General features: G+C 28.3%; 1 protein-coding gene across 1 annotated transcript in view; it reads left to right on the top strand.

Moving 5' to 3' along the window:
* The window catches only part of Brr2 (U5 small nuclear ribonucleoprotein l(3)72Ab), an 82,577-nt gene that overhangs the window by 17,610 nt on the left and 38,259 nt on the right, over positions 1 to 26,708 (top strand). The window contains exons 8-22 of the mRNA XM_075366036.1: positions 754 to 947; positions 2,943 to 3,098; positions 4,723 to 4,893; positions 8,899 to 9,069; positions 9,200 to 9,380; positions 10,421 to 10,536; positions 11,056 to 11,166; positions 13,482 to 13,613; positions 14,352 to 14,581; positions 17,974 to 18,130; positions 19,809 to 19,915; positions 20,501 to 20,600; positions 22,796 to 22,943; positions 24,491 to 24,650; positions 25,465 to 25,593. Of these exons, the coding sequence (XP_075222151.1) occupies positions 754 to 947; positions 2,943 to 3,098; positions 4,723 to 4,893; positions 8,899 to 9,069; positions 9,200 to 9,380; positions 10,421 to 10,536; positions 11,056 to 11,166; positions 13,482 to 13,613; positions 14,352 to 14,581; positions 17,974 to 18,130; positions 19,809 to 19,915; positions 20,501 to 20,600; positions 22,796 to 22,943; positions 24,491 to 24,650; positions 25,465 to 25,593 (2,263 nt within the window). The remainder of the gene's footprint in view (positions 1 to 753; positions 948 to 2,942; positions 3,099 to 4,722; positions 4,894 to 8,898; positions 9,070 to 9,199; positions 9,381 to 10,420; positions 10,537 to 11,055; positions 11,167 to 13,481; positions 13,614 to 14,351; positions 14,582 to 17,973; positions 18,131 to 19,808; positions 19,916 to 20,500; positions 20,601 to 22,795; positions 22,944 to 24,490; positions 24,651 to 25,464; positions 25,594 to 26,708) is intronic.

Genomic DNA, 26,708 nt, shown 5'->3' with positions numbered 1-26,708 from the left:
AATGTTTAGCTGAAGGAATTATTGAGATATTAAATTACATTTTATGAGCTATAGGGGGCCTGTCTACCAGTTAAGCATCTCTTCTGCTAGTTTGACTTTTTCTACAATCCCCTGGGTAGGAAACTAGCAGTTCTGCAAGCATGGAGGGTTGCTACCTTACTTCGTTCAAGAAAGAAACTGGTTAAAGTATTATTGGTTACTATTAGAAGGAGCCAACATGACATTACAGTTACTGTTCGGTTAAAACAATAAAAACACATATTATTTGCAACTTTCCTTATATTAATGTGTATACCCTTTGCCATTACCTTATCCTGAAGATTTATAAACTATTCTATCCTATTCTAAAATTAACTGTAGAGAGGTGTTATGAAATAAACTCTTCTCTAGAAACACAATTCTATTCAGCTGCTACAATCTTACAGTACATTCATATAGTAAAGTTGTTGAGGTTCCACCTGATTATTGATAATGATTTGGGATGTAGCATTTTGTAAAAGATTTAATCTGCATGTAAATTGCCAAAATGTATTAAGAAAAATTCTTTCTGAAAATATTTAATCGATTTATTGTGTTTACTGTTACCAATTTTAAAACTTAATTGCCATTTGTACTCGGTTGATATAATTAAAAAAATTTTTTTAGTCTACAATTTATTTCACTATTTCATATCATTTTGGTACTTTTTCTTTTTATTTTGTATGTTGTTATAATTTGTTGCTTTAATTTCATATTCAATTTGAATGAATACAGGATATGAGGAGGTTCATGTACCTGCTTTAAAGCCGAAAGCATATGCACCTGATGAAACACTGGTACAGATAGAGAAATTGCCTAAATATGTGCAGCCTGCATTTGAAGATTTTAAAACATTAAATAGAATTCAAAGTAGACTGTACAAAACAGCTCTTGAATCTGATGAAAATTTACTCTTGTGTGCACCAACTGTAAGTTTTTTTTTAATATTTTCTATTATTTATATTTTATGTACATAATCTGTATTGAATTTTTTATTGTCATACAGTAGAGCATTACTAATTTAACTTTGAAAAACCAGATGATATAAAGTTTTTTTTTTATGGAGTATAAGTATTATGTACATATTTCTTCTTTTGGTAATATGCTTTTAATAATTGTTGGTCTCATATACTGGCTACTTCATTCACTATTAAAATCTTATTGACAGCTAGGTGTTAGGAATAATGCGTCTGTAGGCTCCCATTGAGACCATTTGTTCAAGTTTTCAAGCACAATATTCTTCTACTAGGATTAGCAAAAACCGACATTTTAATGAATCAATATCGTAACTGTAGAAATCTGCTCATAAAATCTACTCACATAAAGGAACTATATGAGTGCCTTTATATACATGGCATTATGCTGGCTCAAGACTGTCCACATAAAGTTGCTACAGTGAAGTACTAAAAACTGTTATATGAAAGAAGACTCAAGAACAAGATTATAAAATTGATTCACCTACTATCTAACTCAAATAAAAAAAAAAAAACTTATTTCTAAATATAAAAAAAATTGTCTTGAATTGTTTAATTGTGAATAAAAAGTTATATGTGTAGAATAGGGGTCACATATTAGACGTTGCTTAGAAAAAAATGTAAACAAATTATCTTACCAAACTGAAGATGATAAATTACAAGGTGTTGAATGAGATAAATAATTTTTATTTTCATGTACAGTTTATCCATATCAAACTGGTGGTATATGTACACGCCATATCACTCTACTTCTGTTGCTTGTGTGTAGCAATACAACATAATCAGAACAAAACTGTTCTGTATTACTAATAATAAATCAAATGATTCTTAACCACTGTACCTAAATTTTCTTAGCATACTGCTACTAATTTCCTTACTTATAATATTTGTAATATTTTAAAGAAATATATATTTTTTTTAAACAGAAATAATATTCAGTGTTCTCACTGATTCATGGATACTCATTCATGGTAATTGTGTGGCTACACACAAAGTACTGCTTATTTTATATTTACTAGTATTTCTATTAGGTTTTCTAAAATTAGTGTTCATTTTTAATATTTTCTTTATAACTTTATATAATATCTAAGTTAGATGATAAAGATGTACATCAGTAGACAAAAAAAATTGTTTGTTTTAATATTTATGGTTGATGAAGCTAAAGCTGTTATTTTTATTATCAGTTCTAAAAAAAATATTAGAAAGCATTCTAAAATCTACACTTCTGTAGCAAAGTACTACAGAACTGTAGGAAAATTTAAAAGAGTCTTAAAACACCAAAACTGTTAGTGTTGTCTGAATTCTAAGGAAGGTGATTGACACAGATGGTTTGTTGTGCAGTAATTAATAAAACATTTGTCTTATATCTTCTCTCTAAGGACTTGCTATCAAATTAAAAAGCAATGGAATGTAGTGGCAAAAGTAGCTTAGCTCTATTGTGTTGTGTTTCAACATGATTTATAATTTTTTTTTTAATACAAATTACAAGTTATGTTGTTTATCTAGCAAATTTTCTCTGACAATAAAAGTATATAAATATAGTTTTTTATGTTACTTTGTGACAATTAAATTAAATGTTCTTTTAGTCTTTTATTTTAATAGTTGTAATTAGTCTAGAATATTGAAGTTATACAATATCTGAAATGTTAATTTATGTTGAAGTTGGTGTTAATGAAATAGATTTGTAGATGGTCATGATTTTTTTTGATTGTGTTTGTGTTTTAAAAGTAAGTTTTTAATGTAAAGGTGGAAAAAAAATACAAAAAAAAAAAAATAATAAAATTTGAGTATTTTTATTCATTTTCAGCAATATATTTGAATTTTCTTTAAAACAGTTCATAGTATGAATGCTTGTAAATAAGAGATATATTGTCACAACATTCTGATTTTTTTTCTTTAGTTGCTGCTTAAATTAAAAAAAAAAAAAATGTATTTTTATTTCTTTTATAGGGAGCTGGTAAAACCAATGTAGCATTGCTGTGTATGCTGCGTGAAATAGGAAAACATATTAATGCTGATGGAACTATAAATGCTGATGAATTTAAAGTGATTTATGTTGCACCTATGAGGTCTCTTGTACAAGAAATGGTTGGAAACTTTGGAAAGGTTAGTATTTGTAATACTACGAAGTATATTTTTTCTAATCTCATTTTTTTATTTTGTTTGCCTTACATTAAATATTTTTAGCGGTTTGAAATTATTTTAATATTCATTGAAAGTCAGTAATGAATTATATTCAGTTTGTTATTATAGTAGGAGAGCTGTTAAACATTTTAGAGTAGGTATTTGAGGCATTGTGAAAATTTGTGTAACACTTTTGTAATGTCTCGATACAAAAGACCTGGCTGAAGGGTAGTTGGGGCCTATCCAACCCTTGAAATTTTAACTTTGCAATAAAAATGCTTGAGGCATTTTGAAATTTTATTTTCTTCAAATTTAGTATTTACTAAAATAAAAAATCTAGATTATTTAGTCGGGTTTAAAATTTTGCCAGGCTGTTTCAAAATAGTATTTCATAAATGTTGAAAAAATATATTTGAGGCATGGTTAGGCTTAGAGTAATATTTATATCCAGAAAAAATATTTTTAATAGAACAACAGGCCATTTTAGTGGGACTTCTTACCTGCCAAGTGATCGGGAATGTTATATGTGAGTGCGGGTAAGTAACGCTATGTGTAGGTTATGTTATACTTATATATACCAGGTGATCATTTGAAAAGTTACCACATTTATTATTCAATCAGTCCCATCATATTTTTGTTTGCAGGCATGTATACCATTTTCGAGGAGAAAACTTTTTAAATTATTTGAGGGAGGGGTGGAACCCACCCTCTTTGCTTAACCTACACCAACTCAAAAATCCTAAATGTAGTGGGAACATTTAATTACATTAATTGACAACCTGAAAAAAAAATGAATTTTGGTGAAAAGAAAATTCAAATCTGCCCACCCCTTTGCTCAGTAGGTGCTAAAAACCATCTGGGGTAGTACTTTTTTAAATTTCAGTCCAACGAAAGTAACTATAAAGTTACATGATATTACTTCTTAAACCATTTGAAATAATCATAACCTGTGGATTAAAAATGCAAAAATTATTTTTCAAATTACCAACATAATTTTGCCCTTAAATGTTTTCTAAATTTTCAAGTGTTGTAAACTTATTTTTTTAAATGAGACGATGTAGCTTGTGAGACCTTGTTAGAAAGCCCTTTAAATGAAAAGTAATTTGGTACAACTAAAATAAAAATTGGTTCACTGGTATTGAAGTTACAGTTAAAAATCTGGTTTTTAGGTTATATTGGGATACAGTGTTACTGACCCAAAGCATTAGGTCTGAAATTGTCCATTCTTAAAAATATGAGGTATAGGTTTCTCCAGCATTGAAAAATAATATTGAATAATATTATTTATTAAAATAATAATAATTGAATAATAATTGTTTCAGTAGGTACTAAATTTGAAGGTATTAAATTTTCAAAATGCCTCGAGCATTTTTTTGTAAATAAAAATTTGAACAGTTAAAAATCCAAGGGTTGGGTAGATCCCACTACCCTTCAGCCAGGTCTTCAATTTTATATTCAGACATTACAAAATAAATATTACATAAATTTTCACAGTGCCCCAATTCCTACTCTAAAATGTTTAACAGCTGTCGGACTATTATATGATGTATTTTTTAATGTAAATTTTTGTTATGTAATATATATATATATATTTATTCATTTTTAGCGTCTGAGCTCCTACAATTTAACTGTATCTGAATTAACTGGTGATCATCAGCTTACTAGAGAACAAATTCAAGCAACACAGGTTATTGTTTGTACTCCTGAAAAGTGGGATATAATTACACGTAAAGGAGGCGAGAAAACTTTCACCCAACTTGTTAGACTTGTTATTATAGTGAGTATAATATTTCCATATCTTTGAATTCTATTATTACTAAATTATTTTATTTTATATTAATGCAGTTGTGTTAGGCTTAAAATAATTGTTTATGGAAAGTTATAGCAATTTTTTCCACTTAAAAATACTGATATGATGTTTGCACTGGGTTTATCCTAGTTACTACGTGTAAAGAGAATGCTGTTTCAGTCATTCATCATAAGGGCATTGTTTAATCAAGTTGATTTATAGAAATTTGTTTAAATTTAGTTTCCATTTCTATAGTTATATTTTAATGTCAAACTCTTTTTAGAGGTGGTAGTTATATATACAATCTTATTTATCACATTTTATAAAAGAAAACACTTTTTTTATAAGAGTAGTCTGGAAACACTTTTCTCTCTAAAAACCAAAGAAAAAAGAATTGTTTTACAGTGTAGACTGTTGATAGGATTGAAGGATAATAAAGATTGTTGTTAGTACATGATTTTTTTTTTGTTTTTAAAAGATAATTGATACAATTTATATTTATTTAAATATAAATTGTGCAATTTGTTATAATGAGAAACCCTGACCATCCAGTAAGATTTTAAAAATGAAGGATCTCATGATTCTGTGCATTAAAAAAAATCTCAAACTAGATTGTATTTTGTATTCACTTTAAATCTGAGTTTGTTTTGGTCCCGAAAAGTTGTTTTTTGTCTTGAAGATATTCCTTGGGAAATACTCTGTACTTAATAGCATTTTAAAATCAGTAAGAAGTACAGCATCAGTGTTGTGATATCTGTAGACAGTTTTTATTTAGATTTATTAAAAAGTACAGTGTGGCATCACTTTTTTTGAGTGGTTAGCTGTTCAAATGATTTCAATTGCTAATGAATACTGTATAAAAAAATATTTTATTAAATCTAAATGAGAAAATAGATAAGTGAAATATTACAATATAACATATAAAAAAAAAATAGTGTTAAGTTATAGTGATAGAAGAACAATTGCTAACATTTACAGGAACCTAACTGAAACAGTAATAATCGAAGAACATAAGAAAGAAGCTGTAATAAAAAAGGGAGTCTGACAAGGATGTTCCCTATCCCCTTTACTTCGTAATCTTTACATAGAACTAGCAGTTAAAGATCAATTTAGATCCGGAGTAACAGTGCAAGGTGAAAAGATAAAGATGCTGCAATTTGCGATGCTGTAGTAATTCTTGGTGAGAAAAATGGATGGATGGCATGGATGAAGCCCTTGCATCCATCCATTATTTTCATGTGCATGAACTACTGCATGAAAATAAACAAGAACAAAAGTAATGAAATGTAGTAGAAATAATGTAGATGGACCACTGAATCTAAGAATAGGAAGAGAAAAGATTATGCAGGTAGAAGAATTTTGTTATTTGGGAAGTAGAATTATTAAAGATGGACAAAGCAGGAGCAATTTAAAATTTTGAATAGCACAGGCGAAACAAGTTTTCAGTCAAAAGTATAATTTGCATACATCAAAAATTAATTTAAACGTCAGGAAAACATTTTTGAAAGTATATATTTGGAGTGTAGCTTTATTTTAAGGTGAAACTTGGACGATTGGAATATCTGAGTACCTAATAAATTTTAGAAACTTCAAAACATTGTTTGGAATGTTATCAGTATGAGTAATACTGGGTGATTAAAAAAGGCCTTCACAACATTAAAAGCATGTAAAAATTTATTGAGATAACTTGGAGGAGGTCTCATTTCATAGAAAAATACATCAAGTTTGTCACCTGACATTTACTTTGGTTTGATATGGCTTCCATTTATAATGCGACATACAGACTAAACACTCGATTTCATTCCAGACTGTAGCCAGCAAGACTGGCATTACCTCTGCAGGTACAGTATTAATTTGAAGTCTTAGCTCAACAAGATTAGCAGGCAGGATGGTACATAAACCTGATCTTTAATGAAACCTTGCAAGAAAAAAATCTAGCAGGGTCAAATCTAAATATTGAGTTGGCCATGAAATTAGACCTTCACAACCAATCCACACTGATGTGAGAAGCGATTATCAGGAGAATCTCAGATTTCTAGGCAGTAGTTAGGTGGACTTCTAGGGGGTGGTGTGGCGACCGGTAACATCACAGGATGGGTGTCTTCCCCCTACAGAGTTGGGATGGTGCCCTGTCTATGGCATCCATCTTGGTCATCATTGTCTAATTGAGGAATGTCCAAATAAACATTACCATTTATGGTTGCCTCGTGGAAGAAGAACAGGCCGTACAGTCTTTGTTTGCTTAGGGCGCAAAAAACATTGAGATTGGTTATCACAAACATGCTGCAAAGTTTCATGAGGGGTTTTGCTACCCTATATTCTGCAGTTATGGATGTTCACCTTGCCACTCACGTGAAACGTTTGACTCATCATTAAAAATTATTCTGTCTAAAAATGTATCATCCGCAATTTTCTCATCATTTTCACACAAAACTTCAGCCAAGCAACTTTGTCATCATCTATAATGTGTTGAACCATGACTAGTATTTAAGTGCAATTGTTTACATAATACATGCCAAAAAGTTGTTTGTGGAATGTCAGTCTCATATGATGCATGTTGAGTTGATTTCTTCAGACTATATGTGAAGCTTTCTTTCTTGAGTTGTTCCACAGCAGCTTCAGGCATGCGCGGGCATCCTAGTGATCTTGTATGTTTAACAGAACACCTTGTCTCAATGAAAGTTTGGTCCCAAGAGTAAATAGAATGCTTAGTAGGAGGCTTCCTACTACTATACTCTGAGAAATTTATATTGAACTGCAGTTGCTGATTGCAAATTGTGAAACCCATATCAATTGTGTTCCATATCAGTAAATAATTTTTAACAATTATAGTTACAGTGCTGGTGGCCGAATTCAGTACTAATGAACTATGCGAGCCAAAACTTGATGTGTTTTACTATAAAATGAGACCTCAACCATATCTGTATGTTTCCTAAATAAATTTTTATGTGATTTTAAAGTTGTGAACTCGTTTTTGAATCACTCATTTCTTGATATTATTCGTGTTGAGTAGTGGTTTGATAATTTCAAATTCTAATTAAGAATTTGATTTATTTGGTAATTCATATCTATTTTGAACATCAAACGTATTGTACTTAAAATATTTTTTATTGGATTTTTGTTTTTCATTTCTCTTCTTTTTAGGCTTAGGATTGAACAGAGATGGCAAGATCATTATGTCCAAATGTCAGGTAAGACACCTAGCTGTCAATGTTTTGCTGTAATTGTCAGCAAAACTTGTTGCAAATGAATGGTTACATACTGGTGTGCAATAGATCCTGCAAACTTGTTTTGAAGGCCCAATGTCTTATAACATTTAACACAAAGTTGAAAAGGCTTTTATAAACCTGTTAAAGGTAGATCATTTTCAATTACGTGGCATGTTAACTGGTGAAATAGTTGTGAAATTGTTATGAAACAAAAGTGAAAGATAAACTTTATATTATAAAATTATTTTCAAAGGGAAATTAAAGTTTTTTTCTCTGGCTAGTTTTTTCTCTTTAATCTTGTTATGCTACATATAATGGTGTATTTCCATATTTTGTTTGAGATTCAGTCTCTTTTGTCAGTTACACTACTTTATTTTTTAAAATGTTACCAACGTTAATATTAATAAATTGCTACTAATTATTAATTTAATAATTATTGTACCTTGTGTTAATTAAATATTGTTTATTTTCCTTATTATTTGCATAATATAATAAAACAGTATTATAATCGTATTTACTGATTATATTTTTACGTATGTTGTAAACTGTAATGGACTTTTACTCTGTTTATTCAGCATTTATTTATTTATTTATATATTTATTTATTCTTCCATGAAATTCAGCATTCCCTAATACCTCCATTTTCTTTATTAAAATTAGATTAGGTTTATGCGATTACTCTCTTCAATTCTATCTAAAGCCAATAATAATAAAACTGCATTTGTTGAATTATTAAAAATTTGATTTGTATTATTAACTTTTTGACATCTTTTTTTTGTGACAGGATGAAATCCACTTGCTGCATGATGAACGAGGCCCAGTTTTAGAAGCATTGGTTGCGAGAACCATTCGTAATATTGAAACAACACAGGAAGATGTCAGATTGGTAGGACTTAGTGCTACACTACCAAATTATCAAGATGTTGCAACACTTTTGCGTATCAAACCAGAAACGGTAAATAAAATTGATAATATACTAGAAATCTGAATTTTTTTATTGTAATAAGTGATGTTATTCTACTTATTTAAATCTGATGTTGAGTTTTTTCACGCAGTTTAATTTTATTTGTATTTTTTTATTGCAGGGATTATTCTACTTTGATAACAGTTTCCGTCCTGTTGCTTTAGAACAACAGTACATAGGAGTAACAGAGAAAAAAGCACTAAAGCGATTCCAAGTAATGAATGAGATAGTGTACGAAAAGGTTATGGAGCATGCTGGAAGAAATCAAGTTCTTGTATTTGTGCATTCAAGGAAAGAAACTGGTAATTCTTATTCCCATCTTAAGTTGTTTTTGCTGAATATTTTGTTTAGTTTATACCAAGAAACCTTTAAAAGATTTTTTCTTCATTTTCATATATACGTAGTTTTATTTCATGTAATCGTATGAGAAGACTTAAATAAGGTAGTATGTGGTGAATTTATTAAACTTGTTAACCTGCCTTATGTAATAGTAGTAATATTTTTCTTGCATTTGTCTGGCTCTTGCTGTACTATATATTAGTGTGTTTTATATTTTTAAGCGCACCTTTTTTTTTGGACATATATACTTACGTTATCATATACTGTTATCTGATTCCTGCTCCAGGTATGGGTCTAGTATTAATCAAAACTTTGCCAATTCATATTACTCCAAAATATTACTCGTGTTATCTTCCATGAAACACTCTCTCCTCATTCTTCCTGGTCTCCATCTCATTTGTGATCTGTATTTTAGTAACCTTTCTTCCATTTGCATATCTTCTATTCTCTCAGAAAGCCTCACATCTTCCATCATTTCATATTGAAACACTTTTTAACTTTTATCAGTCTTTTCTTTTATAATATTCAGCTTAATGCATTCAAATGTTACAGTTCCTCATTCTATCTCTTCTTGTTTTGCATGCTAAGTATTGATCTCTTGCTAAGTATTCTACTCCACTTGGTTTTAAGTTTTTCTATGAAGTTTTAAATTCATGGTTGGAAAAAGTTATAAATTCCAGTTAAGTTTCAAGTTACAAAAATAAAACATTCAGCCTTTTATTAAAAAAGGATAATTTAACTTAGATCATTGGTGCTGGGGAGTATTTCAACCAGTGCATTCACAAATTACATTTGATTGTTTGAAAATGTTAATTCTATTTTTAGGTCTGAAACTTTGATTTATACACCAACATTTTTTTCTAATTCTAATAAATAGAGTAGTAAGTAAATTTATAAATTGTATGAATTATTGTTAAATATTTTGACCTTTAAGTTTCATTAGTTGATTAGTGTTTATTTTTCAATTATTTTATTAGATTTGTGACACTTATGAATGTTTCAGGTAAAACTGCTAGAGCTATTAGAGATATGTGTTTAGAAAAAGATACATTGGGGCAGTTTTTGAGAGAAGGTTCAGCATCTATGGAAGTTTTACGAACTGAAGCAGAACAAGTCAAGGTAATTTTTAATAATTTCTATCTAGTTGTTGGGTATTTTTATATAAACTAATCAGTAGTTCTTTAGTAATTTTGACCTGACTTTTTCCTTTGAGTTGTCATTCCCTTATCTCAACTGTCTTATTGAGAAGCTTCATAAAATATATACTGAATTTTCTTTTAGTTGATGGCTTTTCATTCAAAATTGTTTGTTTAATATTGTTTAGTAAACCTTTCTGCTGCTATTTCATAACTGACTTGTCACATCTTGGTGCTACCTACTGCCTACATTTTATTTAAAAAAGAAGAACACTTTCTCTTTTTGTTGTTTGAAGAAAATTTTGTTAATGAAGAATGCATTTATAAAAGTCAATAACTTTTAGCTACGTTAAAAAGTTTTGATTTTTTTCAAGAAAATCAATTTCAGAAAATAATTTTCTGATACAGAATAAGTAATTGTTAATTTAAATAGTAATTTAATATTTATTTTATAAATTACTGTGGCTGAATGTTAAAAGTAATTAATGTTATTCAATTTCAGAATCAAGAGTTAAAAGATTTACTTCCATATGGATTTGCTATTCATCATGCTGGTATGACGCGTGTTGACAGAACACTGGTTGAAGATTTGTTTGCTGATAGACATATACAGGTCTGTTGTCAATTGTGATTGTAAAAATTAACAAAATGAAATTGTAAAACATTTTAAATAAATTAAATTTATGTAGAAATCATATACAATAGAACATTGATAATTCCCTCTGCATAGGTATCTGCTTTAGTGATATCTGTTTTGGTATGAAAGTAAGGGAAAATAAGAAATGACTACGATTATTTAATGTAAATTTTATATTCTTAAAACATATGTATGATTAATTACATGTTACATTTGAGTTACAATTTATGATTAATCAAGGGAACCATAAATTAAAAATCTCATGTAGAATTTGATAAAACAAGAGTTGCTATGTTATACTATTTTATTAATAATATTGTTATTTATAAATAATAGTCACTATACTGTTTTATAAATAATTCAAACTATATCTTTTGTGTATTATTGATTATTAATATTAACACTGAACTCCCAATGAACAATTGATCAGAACCTAATATTTAGCAGTCAAAACACCTTTTCGATCATTAATTGTTTTTAACGATTGACAGTTGAAGGGATTGCGTTCAGCTGCTCTGTTCAAGCCCTTTGGATGGCTGGATTGTTGTTGAAAAAAGCAGCCTTTCATCTTCAACTTGAGTTTCAGGGACAGAAAATAGTCTGCTGAAGCCAAGTTAGTTGAATAGGGTGGGTGTGATAAGATGGTGTTTTGATTTGTGGCATAATAACGTGTTAAAACTGTTGCCATTTGTGCCAGGGCATTGTCACGCAGAAGATAAAATGTTCGGATCCCGGTACTCTGGCCAGATTCGATGAATGCGTTGCATCAGGCATTTCATTACTTCAAATAGAATTTAGAATTCATGATTTGACCAGTTGGGACAAATTCATGATGAATCAGGCCCTTTGAGTTGAAGAATGCAATCAACATCGTTTTCACTCTTGATTTTTGCTGGCTGACTTTCACCGGTCTTTGTGCTTTAGGACTCAACCAAGCAGTGGATTGACACTTCTGTGTGGATCATACCTGAAGCACCAGCTTTCATCCCCAGTTACAAATGTTTGCAAAAAATTTGGGTCGTTATCGGCAGTTTTAACGAAGTCTTGAGCACAAGAAATATGCACCTTTTTTGTTCTTCAGTCAAGAAGTGTTGAACGAAACGAGAGCGCATCTTTTGCTGGTTGATTTTTTCCGTTAGAATTGATGAGGTTGTTCAAGTGCACTTTTGCAATGTTTTTACCATGAACAGCTGTTGATGGCCTCCCGCTTCGTTTGTCGTCGTTCAAAAACTCTCTACCGTCTTTAAACCGCTTTCACCACATTTATGTTGTAGTTCAAGATGTGGATTCATCACTGAATGCTTGCTGTGTCATAGAATAAGTTTCAACAAAAGATTTTTGAAGTCTAACATAACATTTTATTGTGCTTCTCTTTTCCATGTTGTGAGCTCGCACAAGGTCACATGAACACAATGTATGCGGCTGAATATAGAAACTAGAGGCTCCGAGACTAGAGTGATGAAACTTTTGTACATACACTCGTCAGACATCATACTACATAGTTCCTTGGTTGTCTGAGAGGTGGCGCTACTTATATCAATTACAGAAATTTAGTTTTGGAAATTTTCAGACTTACTGTGTACACCTCACAAGTCAGAGGAAGTGGTGTATACACTTTTTTCACTGCATGCAGTTTCAAGATTTGAAGACATTAATTGGCCAGCAAGGTCTCTGGACCTAATGGCACCAGACCTTTTTTTTGGAGATTCTTAAAAGTCAAAATTTTACGCTACCAAACTACAAAATGCTCAGCAGTTAAAACTCATTTCAGTTAAACGGCAACCCTAGTGATAAACACACGCATTCATTCTTTCTACGAACAAAATCATTCTTACACATTTCAGTAAATTAACACTTATTCCCCTTACCCCAAAAATGAATTTTAACTGCTGGGAATAAGTGTTAATTTACTAAATGTGTAAGAATGATTTTGTTCCTAGAATGAATGAATGCATGTGTTTGTCACTAGGGTTGCCGTTTAACTGAAGTGGTTTACAAAAGTGAAAATTGTATACTATACTAAACTATAAATAAAAAATCTTCTGTTATGGTCCTAGTTACTTTTTTCATGCAGCTCTGACTCCCTTCGCTAAATAAATTTGAAAATTGTCACATTCTGTTGGGATGCCCATTATGCTTAAAAAAAAGTTATAAAACATTTGGGATATTGATACATGATATTCTGAATAAGGTAATTTTCTCTTCAGATTGTCTATGTTCATCTCTTGAATATTTTATTTAGAATACTTTTAAAATTATTTTACTATTAAATTATTTTGTTTTCTTTCCAGGTGTTAGTATCAACAGCTACACTTGCTTGGGGTGTTAACTTACCAGCTCATACAGTAATTATTAAAGGAACTCAAGTATATAATCCAGAAAAAGGTCGTTGGGTTGAATTGGGCGCATTAGATGTCTTACAGGTATATTTTATAATTTATGAAGGCTTCCATATTATAAAAACATTAGTTATATATAGTTATATATATCAAGAGCAAGTGTGAGACAAGGCAGAGGGAGTGATACAACTTGCTCTTGTCTGGCAACAGTCTCTTTATCAAAGAAACTGTCTGTCTGTTACAGGTTTACAGTAATCATCAGAAAGATTCTAACAATAAAAATTGTCTATTTTATGAGTTGGTTTCATATCTCTGTTCAGTATCTGCTTAATCTTCTAAAAAAATGTTTTTTTGTTAAAAACAATTAGATTTATGTATGTTAGTCATGTAGTTCAGTCATGGTTTTTGTAAAAATGATTAAAAAAGTAAAGAGTTATTTTGAGAAGTTTTAGCTTTCAAAATAAGTAAATAAGTGAATTTTTTATTCTGGGAAATACAGTCTTTGTAAGTATAGTGTAAAATTTTGCTTCTTAAAATAAAAAATTATACAATTAATTATAAAAAATTAAAATTTCCTGTAAATAAAGTAAAGAAAATATTTTTATTTAGTTTTAATTTTTCTACGACAGAACCTTTTTATTAAGTATATATTTGATGACTGTCATAGTAGAATGGTCTGTCTTATTATGAATAAAAAAAAAAATTTTTTCAAGTTAATCTTAGATTATAATACTGTATGGAATCCAGTGGCAAAAATGATTAAGTAGGTAACCCTTCCATTTTTTTAGTTTTGTTATAACTGATTTTACTATTCTACTTCAGATGCTGGGACGAGCTGGTAGACCTCAGTATGATACTAAAGGCGAAGGTATATTAATAACAAATCATAGCGAGTTACAATATTATCTTTCCTTGTTGAATCAACAACTGCCAATTGAATCGCAGATGATTACAAAAATGCCAGATATGTTAAATGCTGAAATTGTTCTTGGAACTATTCAGAATGTACGTGATGCTGTTGTTTGGTTAGGATATACGTATCTTTATATAAGGTAAAACCTTTTTCTTTTTATATTTTTTTTAATTGTCATATTGTTTATTATTTTTATGATATCTTTAATTTGGTTGAACTACAAGTATATAAACTTACTAGTCTTAATGTATGTCTATTAGAACATTCTATATCTACATTCTCTATGTATATATATATATATATATATATATATATATATATATATATATATATATATATATATATATATATATATATATATATATATATATATATATATATATATATATATATATATATATATATATATATATATATATATATATATATATCTAACTCAATCCACCCAACTACAGAAATAAGGCAATTCTTACCTTAGCTTTTATTTTTTCATATAATTTTTTATGAAAGCACTTTTGTGGGATCAGCATCAGTCGTGTATAATATTTATATAAAATTACGTATCAAACATAAAATTGAAATTAAAATTATAAGATTAAAATTACAGTTACATATACAAAAACATGTGAAGTCAATTAAATAAAATAAAAACAAAAATATATAATGACATATGGCTAGCAAAATACTGTACTATTTAAATAAATATTTCATGTAATATCTATAAAGGTGCTGCTATCTATTGTAGCTTTCATGAGTGTATCCCTTCAAATTCTGTCTGTAAGTTGATTAAGTTGAATCTTTGTTTATATTCATGGTATTTTTCTAAAACATCTAGATTTTTATTTATGTCTGCTTTTTTAATTTCTAATATTCCAAATTAGTATTAACATCAGAAATAGAATGTTTATTGTTTATGAGGTGATCCACAACATTAGAGAAACCCAATTTTTTATTTTTATAGTACCTAAAATGTTCATAAAATCTGGCTGTAAACGATCTATTAGTTTTACCTATAATATAAATATCCTCACAATCATTACCCTTTATCTTATAAACTCTACATAAATTGTATAAAACAATATTATTATTGTTTTTTTAAATATTTTATTACGTGTTTGTTAGTCTTATATGCATGTTTAAATTTATCCTTGTCATAAACTTTGGTTATATATTCTACGATACTGTGTGCATCAATATTTTAAGTAAACATTATCAATCTTCTGTGTGTTTTATATTGATTTAAAATTTATTGTACTATTAAGTTTTGATATTTGTTTTTTTGTATATTATCAATTAATGAAGTACTGTATCTATTTTGAATTCCAATTTGTTTTATATATTTATTTCTGTGTTTAATTTTTCTTTATTATTTTGTGTATAATGGCTAGTTCTCTCTATTAACCATATTTGTATATATGTTAATTTTATGAGACCAAAGATGATTCAATTTTCTATGGATTGTTATTTTATTGGCTGTAGGTTTCCTATAAAATAATAACATTTTATTTACTTTGTTTTATTTTAAGCCAATTTTATTGGTTGTAGGTTTCCTATTCAGCAGGGCTATGAATGGGGAGGGTGGTGTAACAACCAAGTGTCTCAAGGAAGGTGTCTTTCCCTATGGGGTTGGGATGTAGGTTTCCTATATACTGAAGTTACAATTTCATTGTTTTTGTTGATTTCAATACTAATATCTAGAGAATTTATTGTTCAGTTTATATTTATTTCATAAGTAAATTTTAAATTGTTAAAATATGAAATAAGTTGGATTTAAAATTATGAAGTGTTCATTATTTATAATCGGATTAGATCATAAATTACAAAAAACATCAACAAGGAATCCATAATTAAACCTTATGCATGTGAATAATGCCACAAAATATTTTATTCTCAAAATCTTGTAAGTATATCTCCAACATAAGAGCTGACAAAGGGGAAATCCTATAAGGAAGGTATTGTCTTGTGTACAACACTTGTCATTAAATTCAAAGTAATTTTGTTATTTTTAGAAATTTATTAGTAGGAGCTTTTATTTCTTTAAAGTTATTTTTAATTATATATTGTTTCATCAAAATACTATATTTTTCAATATACATGATAACAGGTGTATTAGTTTTATCAGATGTTAATATCATACAATTATTTTCATTTAATCTAATCTTTAAATAGTGAATTACTTTATTTATTAATAAGTGGTTTGTTAATAAAATTTATACCTTTAATTTTATGGATATTGTTACTAATAATATTATAACTGTTTTTTATTAGAGGGATTACTTTTATTAATATTTATTTCAGAATCATATTTATTTCATTAATTTTTATTTCAGCTATATTATTTTTGATAATATTATTCTTGTTATTATCAAACATTAAATTTAAAAGCATTAGGAATAACAAATTGGTGATTTGTTAACATCTGTTAAATTTAAAAACTCAGTATAAGTTTTTGAATTTTCTTGTGTATCAGTGAATAATAATATAATTCAGTAGTAATAATTAATATAATTAATGAAATAGATATAAACAGAACAATAAATTTTCTAGATGTTAGTATTGAAATTAACAAAAATAATATAATTGTAACTTAGGTATACTACAGTCAATAAAATAACAAGCTGTAGAAAATCGAATCATTCTTGGTCTCATAAAATTAACATATATACAAATATGATTAACAGTGATATCCATTATACACAAAATAATAAAAATTAAACACAGAAATAAATACTATAAAACAAATTTTAATTCAAAATGGATATAGTACTTCATTAATTGATAATATACATAAAAAAAAATCAAAACTTAATAGTACAATAACTTTAAAATCAATACATAAAACAGAAGATTGATAATGTTTACTTAAAATCACAAGCTTGTGATGTCATGAGCAGACTGCGTATTACTACTCGGTCTGAAAACATCAACTCCACGTATCAAATCAAAGAATTACTTATTATCATATTGTACGTGGTAATAACTGTCATGACTTACATTTACTGATTATAAACAACATGTAATTAATTCTTTTATAACCTTTATTTATACAAAAATTATTAATTTTTAATAATAAACAAAAGTTTAATTGAATTTTCTTCACGCGTCTTAATTCAAACTTCTAGCAAGTTCACCATCCTCGCTAAACGAATCACTGTCACTGTCACTTTTGTTTTCACTTTCACTAACAGAGTCTACACATATAATAGAACGTTCTGTCATTTCTAGTTTTCTTTTCATCTCTAGTTTTACCATGAAGTTCCTTTTGCATGATCCTGAATTCTTAGTCATGCATGATTGAAATAATTTAGTTAAAATGTGTAATAAAAATTAAAATAGTAAAGTAATAAAAATTACATATTCATTTATTATATGAGTGCTGCTATCTGTTGAAGTTTTTATAAGACTTGTCGCCATTAAACACTGTTTGATGATTTATTAATTTGAAATTTTGTTTGTATTTGTATGAAATATTTTTCTAATATGTTTACTCTTATTTCATCTTTATTAATTTATATTATTCTTTTGTTTCAGAATGTTACGAGCACCTAGTTTATATGCAATTGCACAAGATAAATTAAAAGAGGATCCTTTATTGGAGCAGCATCGTGCCGATTTAGTCCATACTGCTGCATTACATTTAGAGCGCAGTGGTCTAATTAAATATGATAGAAAATCAGGTCATTTTCAGGTAATTTGTGATACCTTATTCATTCTTAAGCAAAACTTCTCCCCATCTCCCTTTCTTTTCCACTCACTTGTTCTTGTTTAGATGCTTTCCCCAGTTGTGGTCTATTGTCTATTAAGGAAGATGCATGTAAAACAAGGTGTGCTGAATACGTCCAGATTTTAAAATCTCAGTTGGTTTTACGTGGTTGGGCGATACTAAGTTATTTGATGGAGAGAAGTTATCACGATTGAGGGAAGTTGAGGGAATTTATCACTATTTAATTTAACCCTGGCTAAACTGTGTTGATTCATTTAACAAATTTTTGGGATTATTATTGTCAATTGGTTGTTCTTTAAATTGCTAGTCATAGCTGATTGTTATGATTTAAGATAGATTTTATTAAATAAATCTAATTTAAATATTCTGTTGTGTAAAAATAAATTATAGTCATTGAAAGTATATTACTTTTAAATAAAATGAATTCTTTTTTTAAGTGAAATTTTTAGTGTTGTGGTATTAGCTACAAATAAAGATTTACAGTAAAAAGGTGCGCTGTACCTAGTATTCTTAAACTTTGGTGATCTACTGTTATTGCACTTATTTATAATTGTTCAATTATAAATGAAATAGTAATTAAATATTAGTTCTGTTTAATATTAGAAACTCATATATTTTTCTTTAGTCACTCTTCACCATTTTATTATAACTAATATGATTTAATTATATTTAATATGCAAAAAAAATATTTTTGCTTAGTAATGTAAGGATATTACAAGTCAGCAGCTCAAATGTTTGTTGATGTATGTTATTTACAATGTTCTTATTTTTTTCCATGTTTCTTTACTTTGTTTAAGATTGTAACAAAAAATAACAATTTTTAAATTCCTTTGATTAAATTAAATATTATTTTATATAATATATTTATTCATATATTTAATGATTGTGACGTACATGCTGAAATAATAAAAATCACTAATAACAATGTGCACATGTTTATTTTAGTTTTTAAATTCTACAAAATGTCTTGTGAGTTTATAAATAGTGGAAATATAAATAAAACAGAAATTACTTGTAATTTTTTATTTGCGAATATTAATTGATGTTATTTGTTTCTCTATTTGTTCAGTATTGGATTCAACATCTTAAATTGTTTTTTTGCTTTTATTTTTGAGTGCATACTTATGCAGTAGTATAATAGTGCCAAACTTCAGGACAGAAGGGTAGTGTTTCAGCCTTTCATCCAGAAGGTACTAAATTCGAACTCAGTCAAGCATGGCATTTTTCTTTAAAATTTCCATTTCATATTCTCAATACACAAGCTTTCAGCTTATCAATTTCCAAAACAAATTAAGTTACTGATGTCATCTATGAACACAGTAATAAAATATATAATTCCTTCTTATTATTCTGTAATAATTTTAGAAGCTCTGTTTGCTCGGATGTAGATATGGATATTTTTATTATATTTGATTAAAATGTTGATAATATGTGGTCTTATTAGAAGAGTATGATTTAATAATTTAGATTTATTTTAAAAATATTTAGTTTCTTAATAATTTCTCTTTCATTGGGTAATTTTCTGAAGACTTATTTATGTTAGGTAAAACAATCCTCTTTTTTATAATTAACCTGTGTAAATAAATTTTAAGAATGTATTTTGTTTTATTGTCTGAATAACATTCTTTGTTGTCTTTTTTAGGTAACAGAATTAGGTAGAATTGCAAGTCACTATTATTGTACCCATGAAACAATGTCAACATATAATCAGTTACTTAAACCTACATTGAGTGAAATTGAACTATTCAGGTTTGTAATAATTATTTCTAAAAAAAAATTAATTACGTTGTTTCCTGATGTTAACAAAAATATTAATTTTCTGATATTTCTTACATCCATTTTAATTTTTAAAGTCTTGTCTGTTGGGTAATTATTAAAATATTTCAGTCAAAAATAGAATAATAAAAACAACTTTTTTCAAAAAACCAAATTATAATTTCCAGCGACAAAAAATTATTCTTCGATTTTTATTTAAAAACAAATTATAAAATATAAACTGACTGAAAATGTAGGTTAACAGGAACACTGGTTTCATTACTTTGCATTATTAATTGTGTTTTTTTTATATTAAAATAAATAACAAACCGAGCAGATTAAAATCGAACAAGAAACATTAAAAAACCAATGAAAGCTGCTCATAAATGTTTTTACAGTATTTTAAATGATGAAGAAATCAAAGGTATATCATTTTTTGTTTTTTCTTAAGAAAATATGACTTTTGTATGACGTTGACTTTTTTTTGTAGAAAATATAAGAAGTCTATTAACATGGCTTCCAGCAGTGTATCAAACATTTTTTTTGTTTATTTGATAAATTTATATTTTTTTTTTTCAGAGTGTTCTCACTTTCTTCTGAATTTAAAAATATAACAGTTCGTGAAGAGGAAAAATTGGAATTACAAAAACTGATGGAAAGAGTTCCAATTCCAATAAAGGTAAATTACATAGTCTTCCTTGCTATTATATGCCATTCAAATTGTCAAAAATAACTCGTTTTTTTTCAAAATTAACTTCTGTTAGGTAAGACATGTATAAAATAGGAAAAATCCGTAGAATTGAATGAACTACTTTTCCACCCTCTCATTTTTCCACATCATTTTCAAAATAGAGTCCAAAATTGACAAAAAACAGTTTTTTTTCGTTTTAAAGAAAAACTAGATGTTTTACGAAAAAATGTTTTAATAAACATTGTAGAACCTTTTGAAACAAAAATTTTAAGCTCTGCCTGATGTCAGTTGATCAACAAATAAAATAGTTGCAAAAAAACTGCTAAAAATAGCATTTTCTTCAATTATTAATATCTTTAAAGTGAAAAAAAGATTTTCTGACAAAACTTCTAGAATATGTAGGCGAATAGAATAAGTACCTTTTTTTACTTTTGTAAAATAATCAATAGTTTTTGCAAAAATGAAGTTTTAAAAACAATATGTTTTCTTAAAATTCAAATAACTCATACTGTAATGCACCTATGTGGCTCATCTGGGGCTTAAAATTTTCTTTAAGAATTATACTAACTTCTGTAAGTAGTGTGCAATTGCAAATATGCGAAAAGTCGACTAAAACATAGACTTTTTTGGCAGAAAAAACTTCAATTATTTTTTAAAGTTGGAATTTGATCGAAATGGCATTATTACCATTCGATAGCTGAAATTTTTCTACCAATTTAAAAAAAAAAGTTTTGCTCTACAACCTACTAGAGCAAAGATAATTTTTTTTTTCAAAAAACTTCTACAACCTCATTTGTCAATATTAAGGTCTGAAATTTGCACAAGTTGTACTCGAATACTTGTACTTTAATATAAAAACTATTTCGCAGTGATTGATTTAGTTTTCTTCACTGTAAGCTAAATTATGTTGGACCCTTAAAATACTTAGTCCATTTGGCACGTTGATGCGTGTGGTGGGGGAGAGATAGACTTTGACTTGGTGTTCTCAGCTGGTCTGTCAACCGACAAGTTGAAGTCTTTCTTCACCCACCACGCACATCAATGTGTCTAAAGGAATAAGTATTTTACTGGGTTCAACTTCATTTAGTCAAACAGACATTTATCAATTTCCAGTATCAACTTTGTTGGACAGATTGCCAGTGAGAGGTTTAGTTTCTATCTCCAAAGAGAAAAGGAAAGTGTGGACAGAAAAAGAAAACCACGCCTACACAGGATCGATTACTAATAAAAAAAGCAAAATTAATCCACAATTGTCAGCTGTTGACCTTAATAGGTACTTGAGAACCAGTGGGACTAATGTTTCTGATATGACAGTTTGTAGAAGATTGTTGGCAATGGAAAGATTCCTTTGAAACATAAAAAGAAGCAGTTACTGACACAGGTTATGAAGACAGAAAGACTTCAGTGAGCGAAGGAACAAAAAGAATGAACTATTGAGATATGGAAAAAAGTTATTTTATCAGATGAGACTCATTTCTTTGTCCAAGGGGATAGAGTAGCCTACATTCGTAAGTCATTAGATGAGAAGACTACTATGTCAGCACACCTGTAAAAAACTCCCAAACGCCCAGCTAGAAAGATGTTTTGGGGATGTTTTACATATAAAGGGCCAGGAGCACTTATGCCTGTGGATGGGATGATGAAATTGGACTAATACATTAACATATGCCAAGAAAAATAATCCCACTTATGCAGAAGAACCCAGAACTCATTTTCCAACTGGACCTTGCACCATGTCAAATGTCAAAGAAAGCAAAACAGTTCTTCAAAAACCAAAAACATTGAGTGCTGTTGTGGCCAGGAAACTCCCTCGACCTGAATCCTATTGAAAATTTATAGGCTACACTAAGAAGAAGACTTGGGAAAATGAATTGTAACACAAAAACTGACCTTATTAGTTTGGTGATACAGGTTTGGTTTCGAGATGAAAAAATCAGAAATCATTGTTCTACCTTAGTGGAATCAATGCCAAAGAGGATTAATGAGGTAATCAAAAACAAAGGAGGACACATAAACTATTAGATTTGAGTAAGTTTGACTATTAAACATTGTTTCTTTTAAAAATAAAATTTTCTTTTAAAAATACTGTGTTCGGATTAATCTGTTTGCCATTGTATGTGTGAATTCTTACTAGTAACAGTTAGTTGTTTTTCAACTATGTTTTATTGATTTGTTTGTTACAGGAAAGTATTGAAGAACCAAGTGCTAAAGTTAATGTTCTTTTGCAAGCTTACATTTCTCAATTAAAACTTGAAGGGTTTGCTCTTATGTCTGATATGGTATTTGTTACTCAATCTGCTGCACGTCTTATGAGGGCTATATTTGAAATTGGTTGGTATCCTTAACATAAAAAATTTATTTTCATAATTAATTTATTGTTTTATGTGTACATGTATAATTATACACTTGGATACAATTTAATTCAAACAATTTTTAAATTAATTTTTTTAACAGTATTTTATGGACTATCACTAGTCTTCCCTCATTTCTTTGGATGATGTATTCCAAGACTTAGTGGATGTTTTTTTTTCTTTTTTTTAACATCTGGAACTACCGTTCAGGTACTGCTTCAGAGGATGAGATGGATGACAATTTTTATAGCGTGTGAAAAATGCCATGCCTGACTGGGGTTTGAACCCAGGACCTTCAGATGAAAGGCTGAGACACTACCACTTGCGCCACAGAGGCTGGCTTGGTGGATGTATTTGCGAACTCTAATCCCATTCAGATGTGAATAACATTAGTTGAATAAGTAAAAGTTGGTTGCTCATTTAAAAAATAAATAAAATTATTACTTGTTTAGTTTTTATATACTATTTTTTTAAATTATATTGTTATTAAAATTTTTTTAATACATCTAAGTGTTGAGAAACTAAGCCATTTCTTGAGGTGAAAAAAAAGAAAAAAAAAATCACTGGGTGTTTAGGTTTTGTCTGGGTGTTTTAGCTTTTCTAAGGTAATCAAAAAGTTTCCATTGGGATTATTAAATCTTTAGATCATTTTAGCAGTAAAATATTATAGCTTCAGTAATTATAAAAATATATTTAATATCAAATAATTCATTCATGGTCTTCTATAAATAAATAAAATGTTTAATTTAATTATTTCTAATCAAATTTAAATTCCATAAAGATGTACTTTTTTTTGCAAGTTTATTTAATAAAACAGATCACAATAAGGTTCAGACAAATTAATTTGAATTTAAGGAACTTAAACAACAATTACGAATTATATAAAAAAGAAACATATATAATCATAAAATCATTACCATGATAACTTTATCATTTACAAAAATCTATGTACTATTTCAATATTTTTAGCATGAAACAATTACCTTGGTAGAAATGGATTGAAAAAGAGAGAGGGAGAGAAAGAAAGAGTGAGAGTGTCAAAATGCTTTTTATGTAAATTCAACTTCCTCATTGAAGGTTCTTTTGTTCTGGAAGGCAGAAAGCAGAAACTTCTTCATATGTGCGTAGTGACCTTGATGATCGGATGAACTTATTTTCCTTTAACTTAAAGCTGATAATTTAAAATTTGTGCGGAGTAAGTTTATAATGTCACAAATTCTTAAAAGATGTCAATTTGTTCAAAGAGAAAGATGTTTAATACTTATGAATTGACGAAATTTAATATTATAGTTAATGCCAGTGTCTGATAATACTTGATCCAAGGGAGAAGTAATCACATTTAAGATAAATGTTACATAAAAAAAAATCTTTGTACTTAATAAATAGACTACAGTCTGCTTAAAAGTAATGAAGCGGTAAGTGTAATTACATCATTTATTACAGTGTTTTAATTTAAATTTATAAATGATTCATTTAAGTAAAGCATATTAATTTTTGGTGATGGTTTTTTTGTCATTTTTTTCGTAGTATTGTATCGAGGTTGGGCCCAATTAGCTGACAAAGCACTAGCACTTTGCAAGATGGTTGATAGACGTATGTGGCAGTCGATGTCTCCACTGCGTCAGTTTAGAAAGATGCCTGAAGAAATTGTGAAGAAAATCGAAAAGAAAAATTTTCCTTGGGAAAGGTAATAATAATATTAACTTCGTTTAACTAGATTTTTCTTGTAATCAGAAAAACTAAAAAGAACAGAACGTGTACCAGATGGTATCAAAAAGTTCAATTTTTTAAACAATTTCCATTATGTTCCAATTAGAATGGAAATTTTTTAGAGTATTACATAATTTCACTTGATTGTAAATAAAACCTCATTTAGTGTGCTTCATAATTTTATAACTACTAGGAAAATCTCATTAAATACTGTATTTTGTAAATATAAGGAATATCTTTATGATGGAGACATGAAGGATATGTAAGTAGTTGTCAACCAGACCTGTTTCTTGTAGGTTATTGGACTGTGTCAGTATAAAAATATGAAGTAAAAATGCACAACCAAAAGGAGTTTATAAGTTTTTATATTTCTCATCTTCACAACTTTCATTATATATTTTTTTTTTTTTTTGAGTGACATTAAATCATAAGTGATAAAAAATCTTGATTTTAATAAAAAGGAAACTAGTTGTAATTAAAAATGATACACCAACATATATAAACAAATATTTTGAGAAAAATTAATTAGTCATTTAACATGATTGTTTCTGTTATTTTATTATTAATTTGTACATTTTAAAATTTAACTTTCTAGGATGCATTTTTTGGCCTTTATAAATTAAAAAAAAAAAGTCACTAACAGAATAAATGAGAATAATAATTTGATAAAGATGTTGCTAGTGTATTTACTTTAAGGAATTATTATTATTCCTTTTTATTTTGAATTAAAAACTTTCTGGAATATGAGGATTGTTATTTTACTGTTTTTATTTGTTGATTTTCCCCTACAGATTATATGATTTGGGACCAAATGAAATCGGTGAATTGATACGTGTTCCAAAACTGGGTAAAACCATTCATAAGTATGTTCACCAGTTTCCAAAATTGGAATTGTCAACACATATTCAACCAATTACCAGGTAAAACAGTTTGTAGTATCATTTTTATTTTTTGTCATGATTGAATATTTTTGTTCAAATTAATATAAAATATGAGTATAATTGCATTTTACTATTTAAAAAAAAAGTAGGCTTAGCTTGAGTCTGAACAAAACGAACTGCCAACCAGCTTGGAGAACAGTCTTTTGTAAAGCAGCATATAAAGTAATTTAACACATATAATTCTGTGCAATGCTTGCATGTGATTATTGCCCCATGTGTTACTTACATCTTCCAAGCAATACTTATTACTGTACATTTTCTAGTAGTAAATAACTATTCTTCTTATGAATTAAAAAAAAAATATTCTGAAATAAATTATTGTCTTAAATTTATTTGTATTTAATTATATATTATTTGTTTCCTTTAACACAGTTTTCATTGGGTGATGACAATTCATTTTAGCACTTCCATGTTTTATTGTAGTATCGTTAGCATTGCTATTAAAATACCCAGAATTGTTTCTTGGTATAATACAAGGTATCAGTGTACAGTAATTATTAAATATACTGTTTCGGCATTTCGTACGGAGAGGTCTCGTGTGTGTATTGTGGTCAGACATGGCATCTTTTCATATGCTACAAATTTCCACTGGGCTAATGACCTTTATTGTTGAAAAAAAAGTAATGGAGGGAACATATTCATTTTTTTCATTAGAAGTGAAAAAAATTAAATGAATTTCTTGTTAAATTTAATTTTCATGTTAACGCAAATAACAACTGGATGCAATTTAAAGAAATGTAATTTATTCACTATATTTAAGTTATTATTGTTCTTAAGTAATGTCCTTCATTTTGTAAACAGCTTCAGTTAACCTTATTCTACATGCACTGATGGTGATAGAACTGGCCACACCCTTCTTCAAGAAAGTGCTGACTTCTCTACTGATTCCTTTCCTCTAGGTATGTGCCTATGTCATCATCCCAAGTAGCTTATCAAAATTAAATTGTTTAATATGTTGTTGATTTTCAATTATTTATCAAGACTTCTCGTGGATCGAATTACATTTTCAACTTTCAACTATCTTGGATTTGTTTCACAATAAAGTCCAATAGTCTCTTGGTAAAGTTCTAGTCTTCCATAAACTGCCTCAAAGC

Source organism: Lycorma delicatula, chromosome 5 (genome assembly GCF_047948215.1).
Source record: "Lycorma delicatula isolate Av1 chromosome 5, ASM4794821v1, whole genome shotgun sequence".
NCBI classification, from domain to species: domain Eukaryota; kingdom Metazoa; phylum Arthropoda; class Insecta; order Hemiptera; family Fulgoridae; genus Lycorma; species Lycorma delicatula.
The sequence above is the reverse complement of the archived record's forward strand: the minus strand, read 5'-3'. Positions and strand labels throughout refer to the sequence as shown.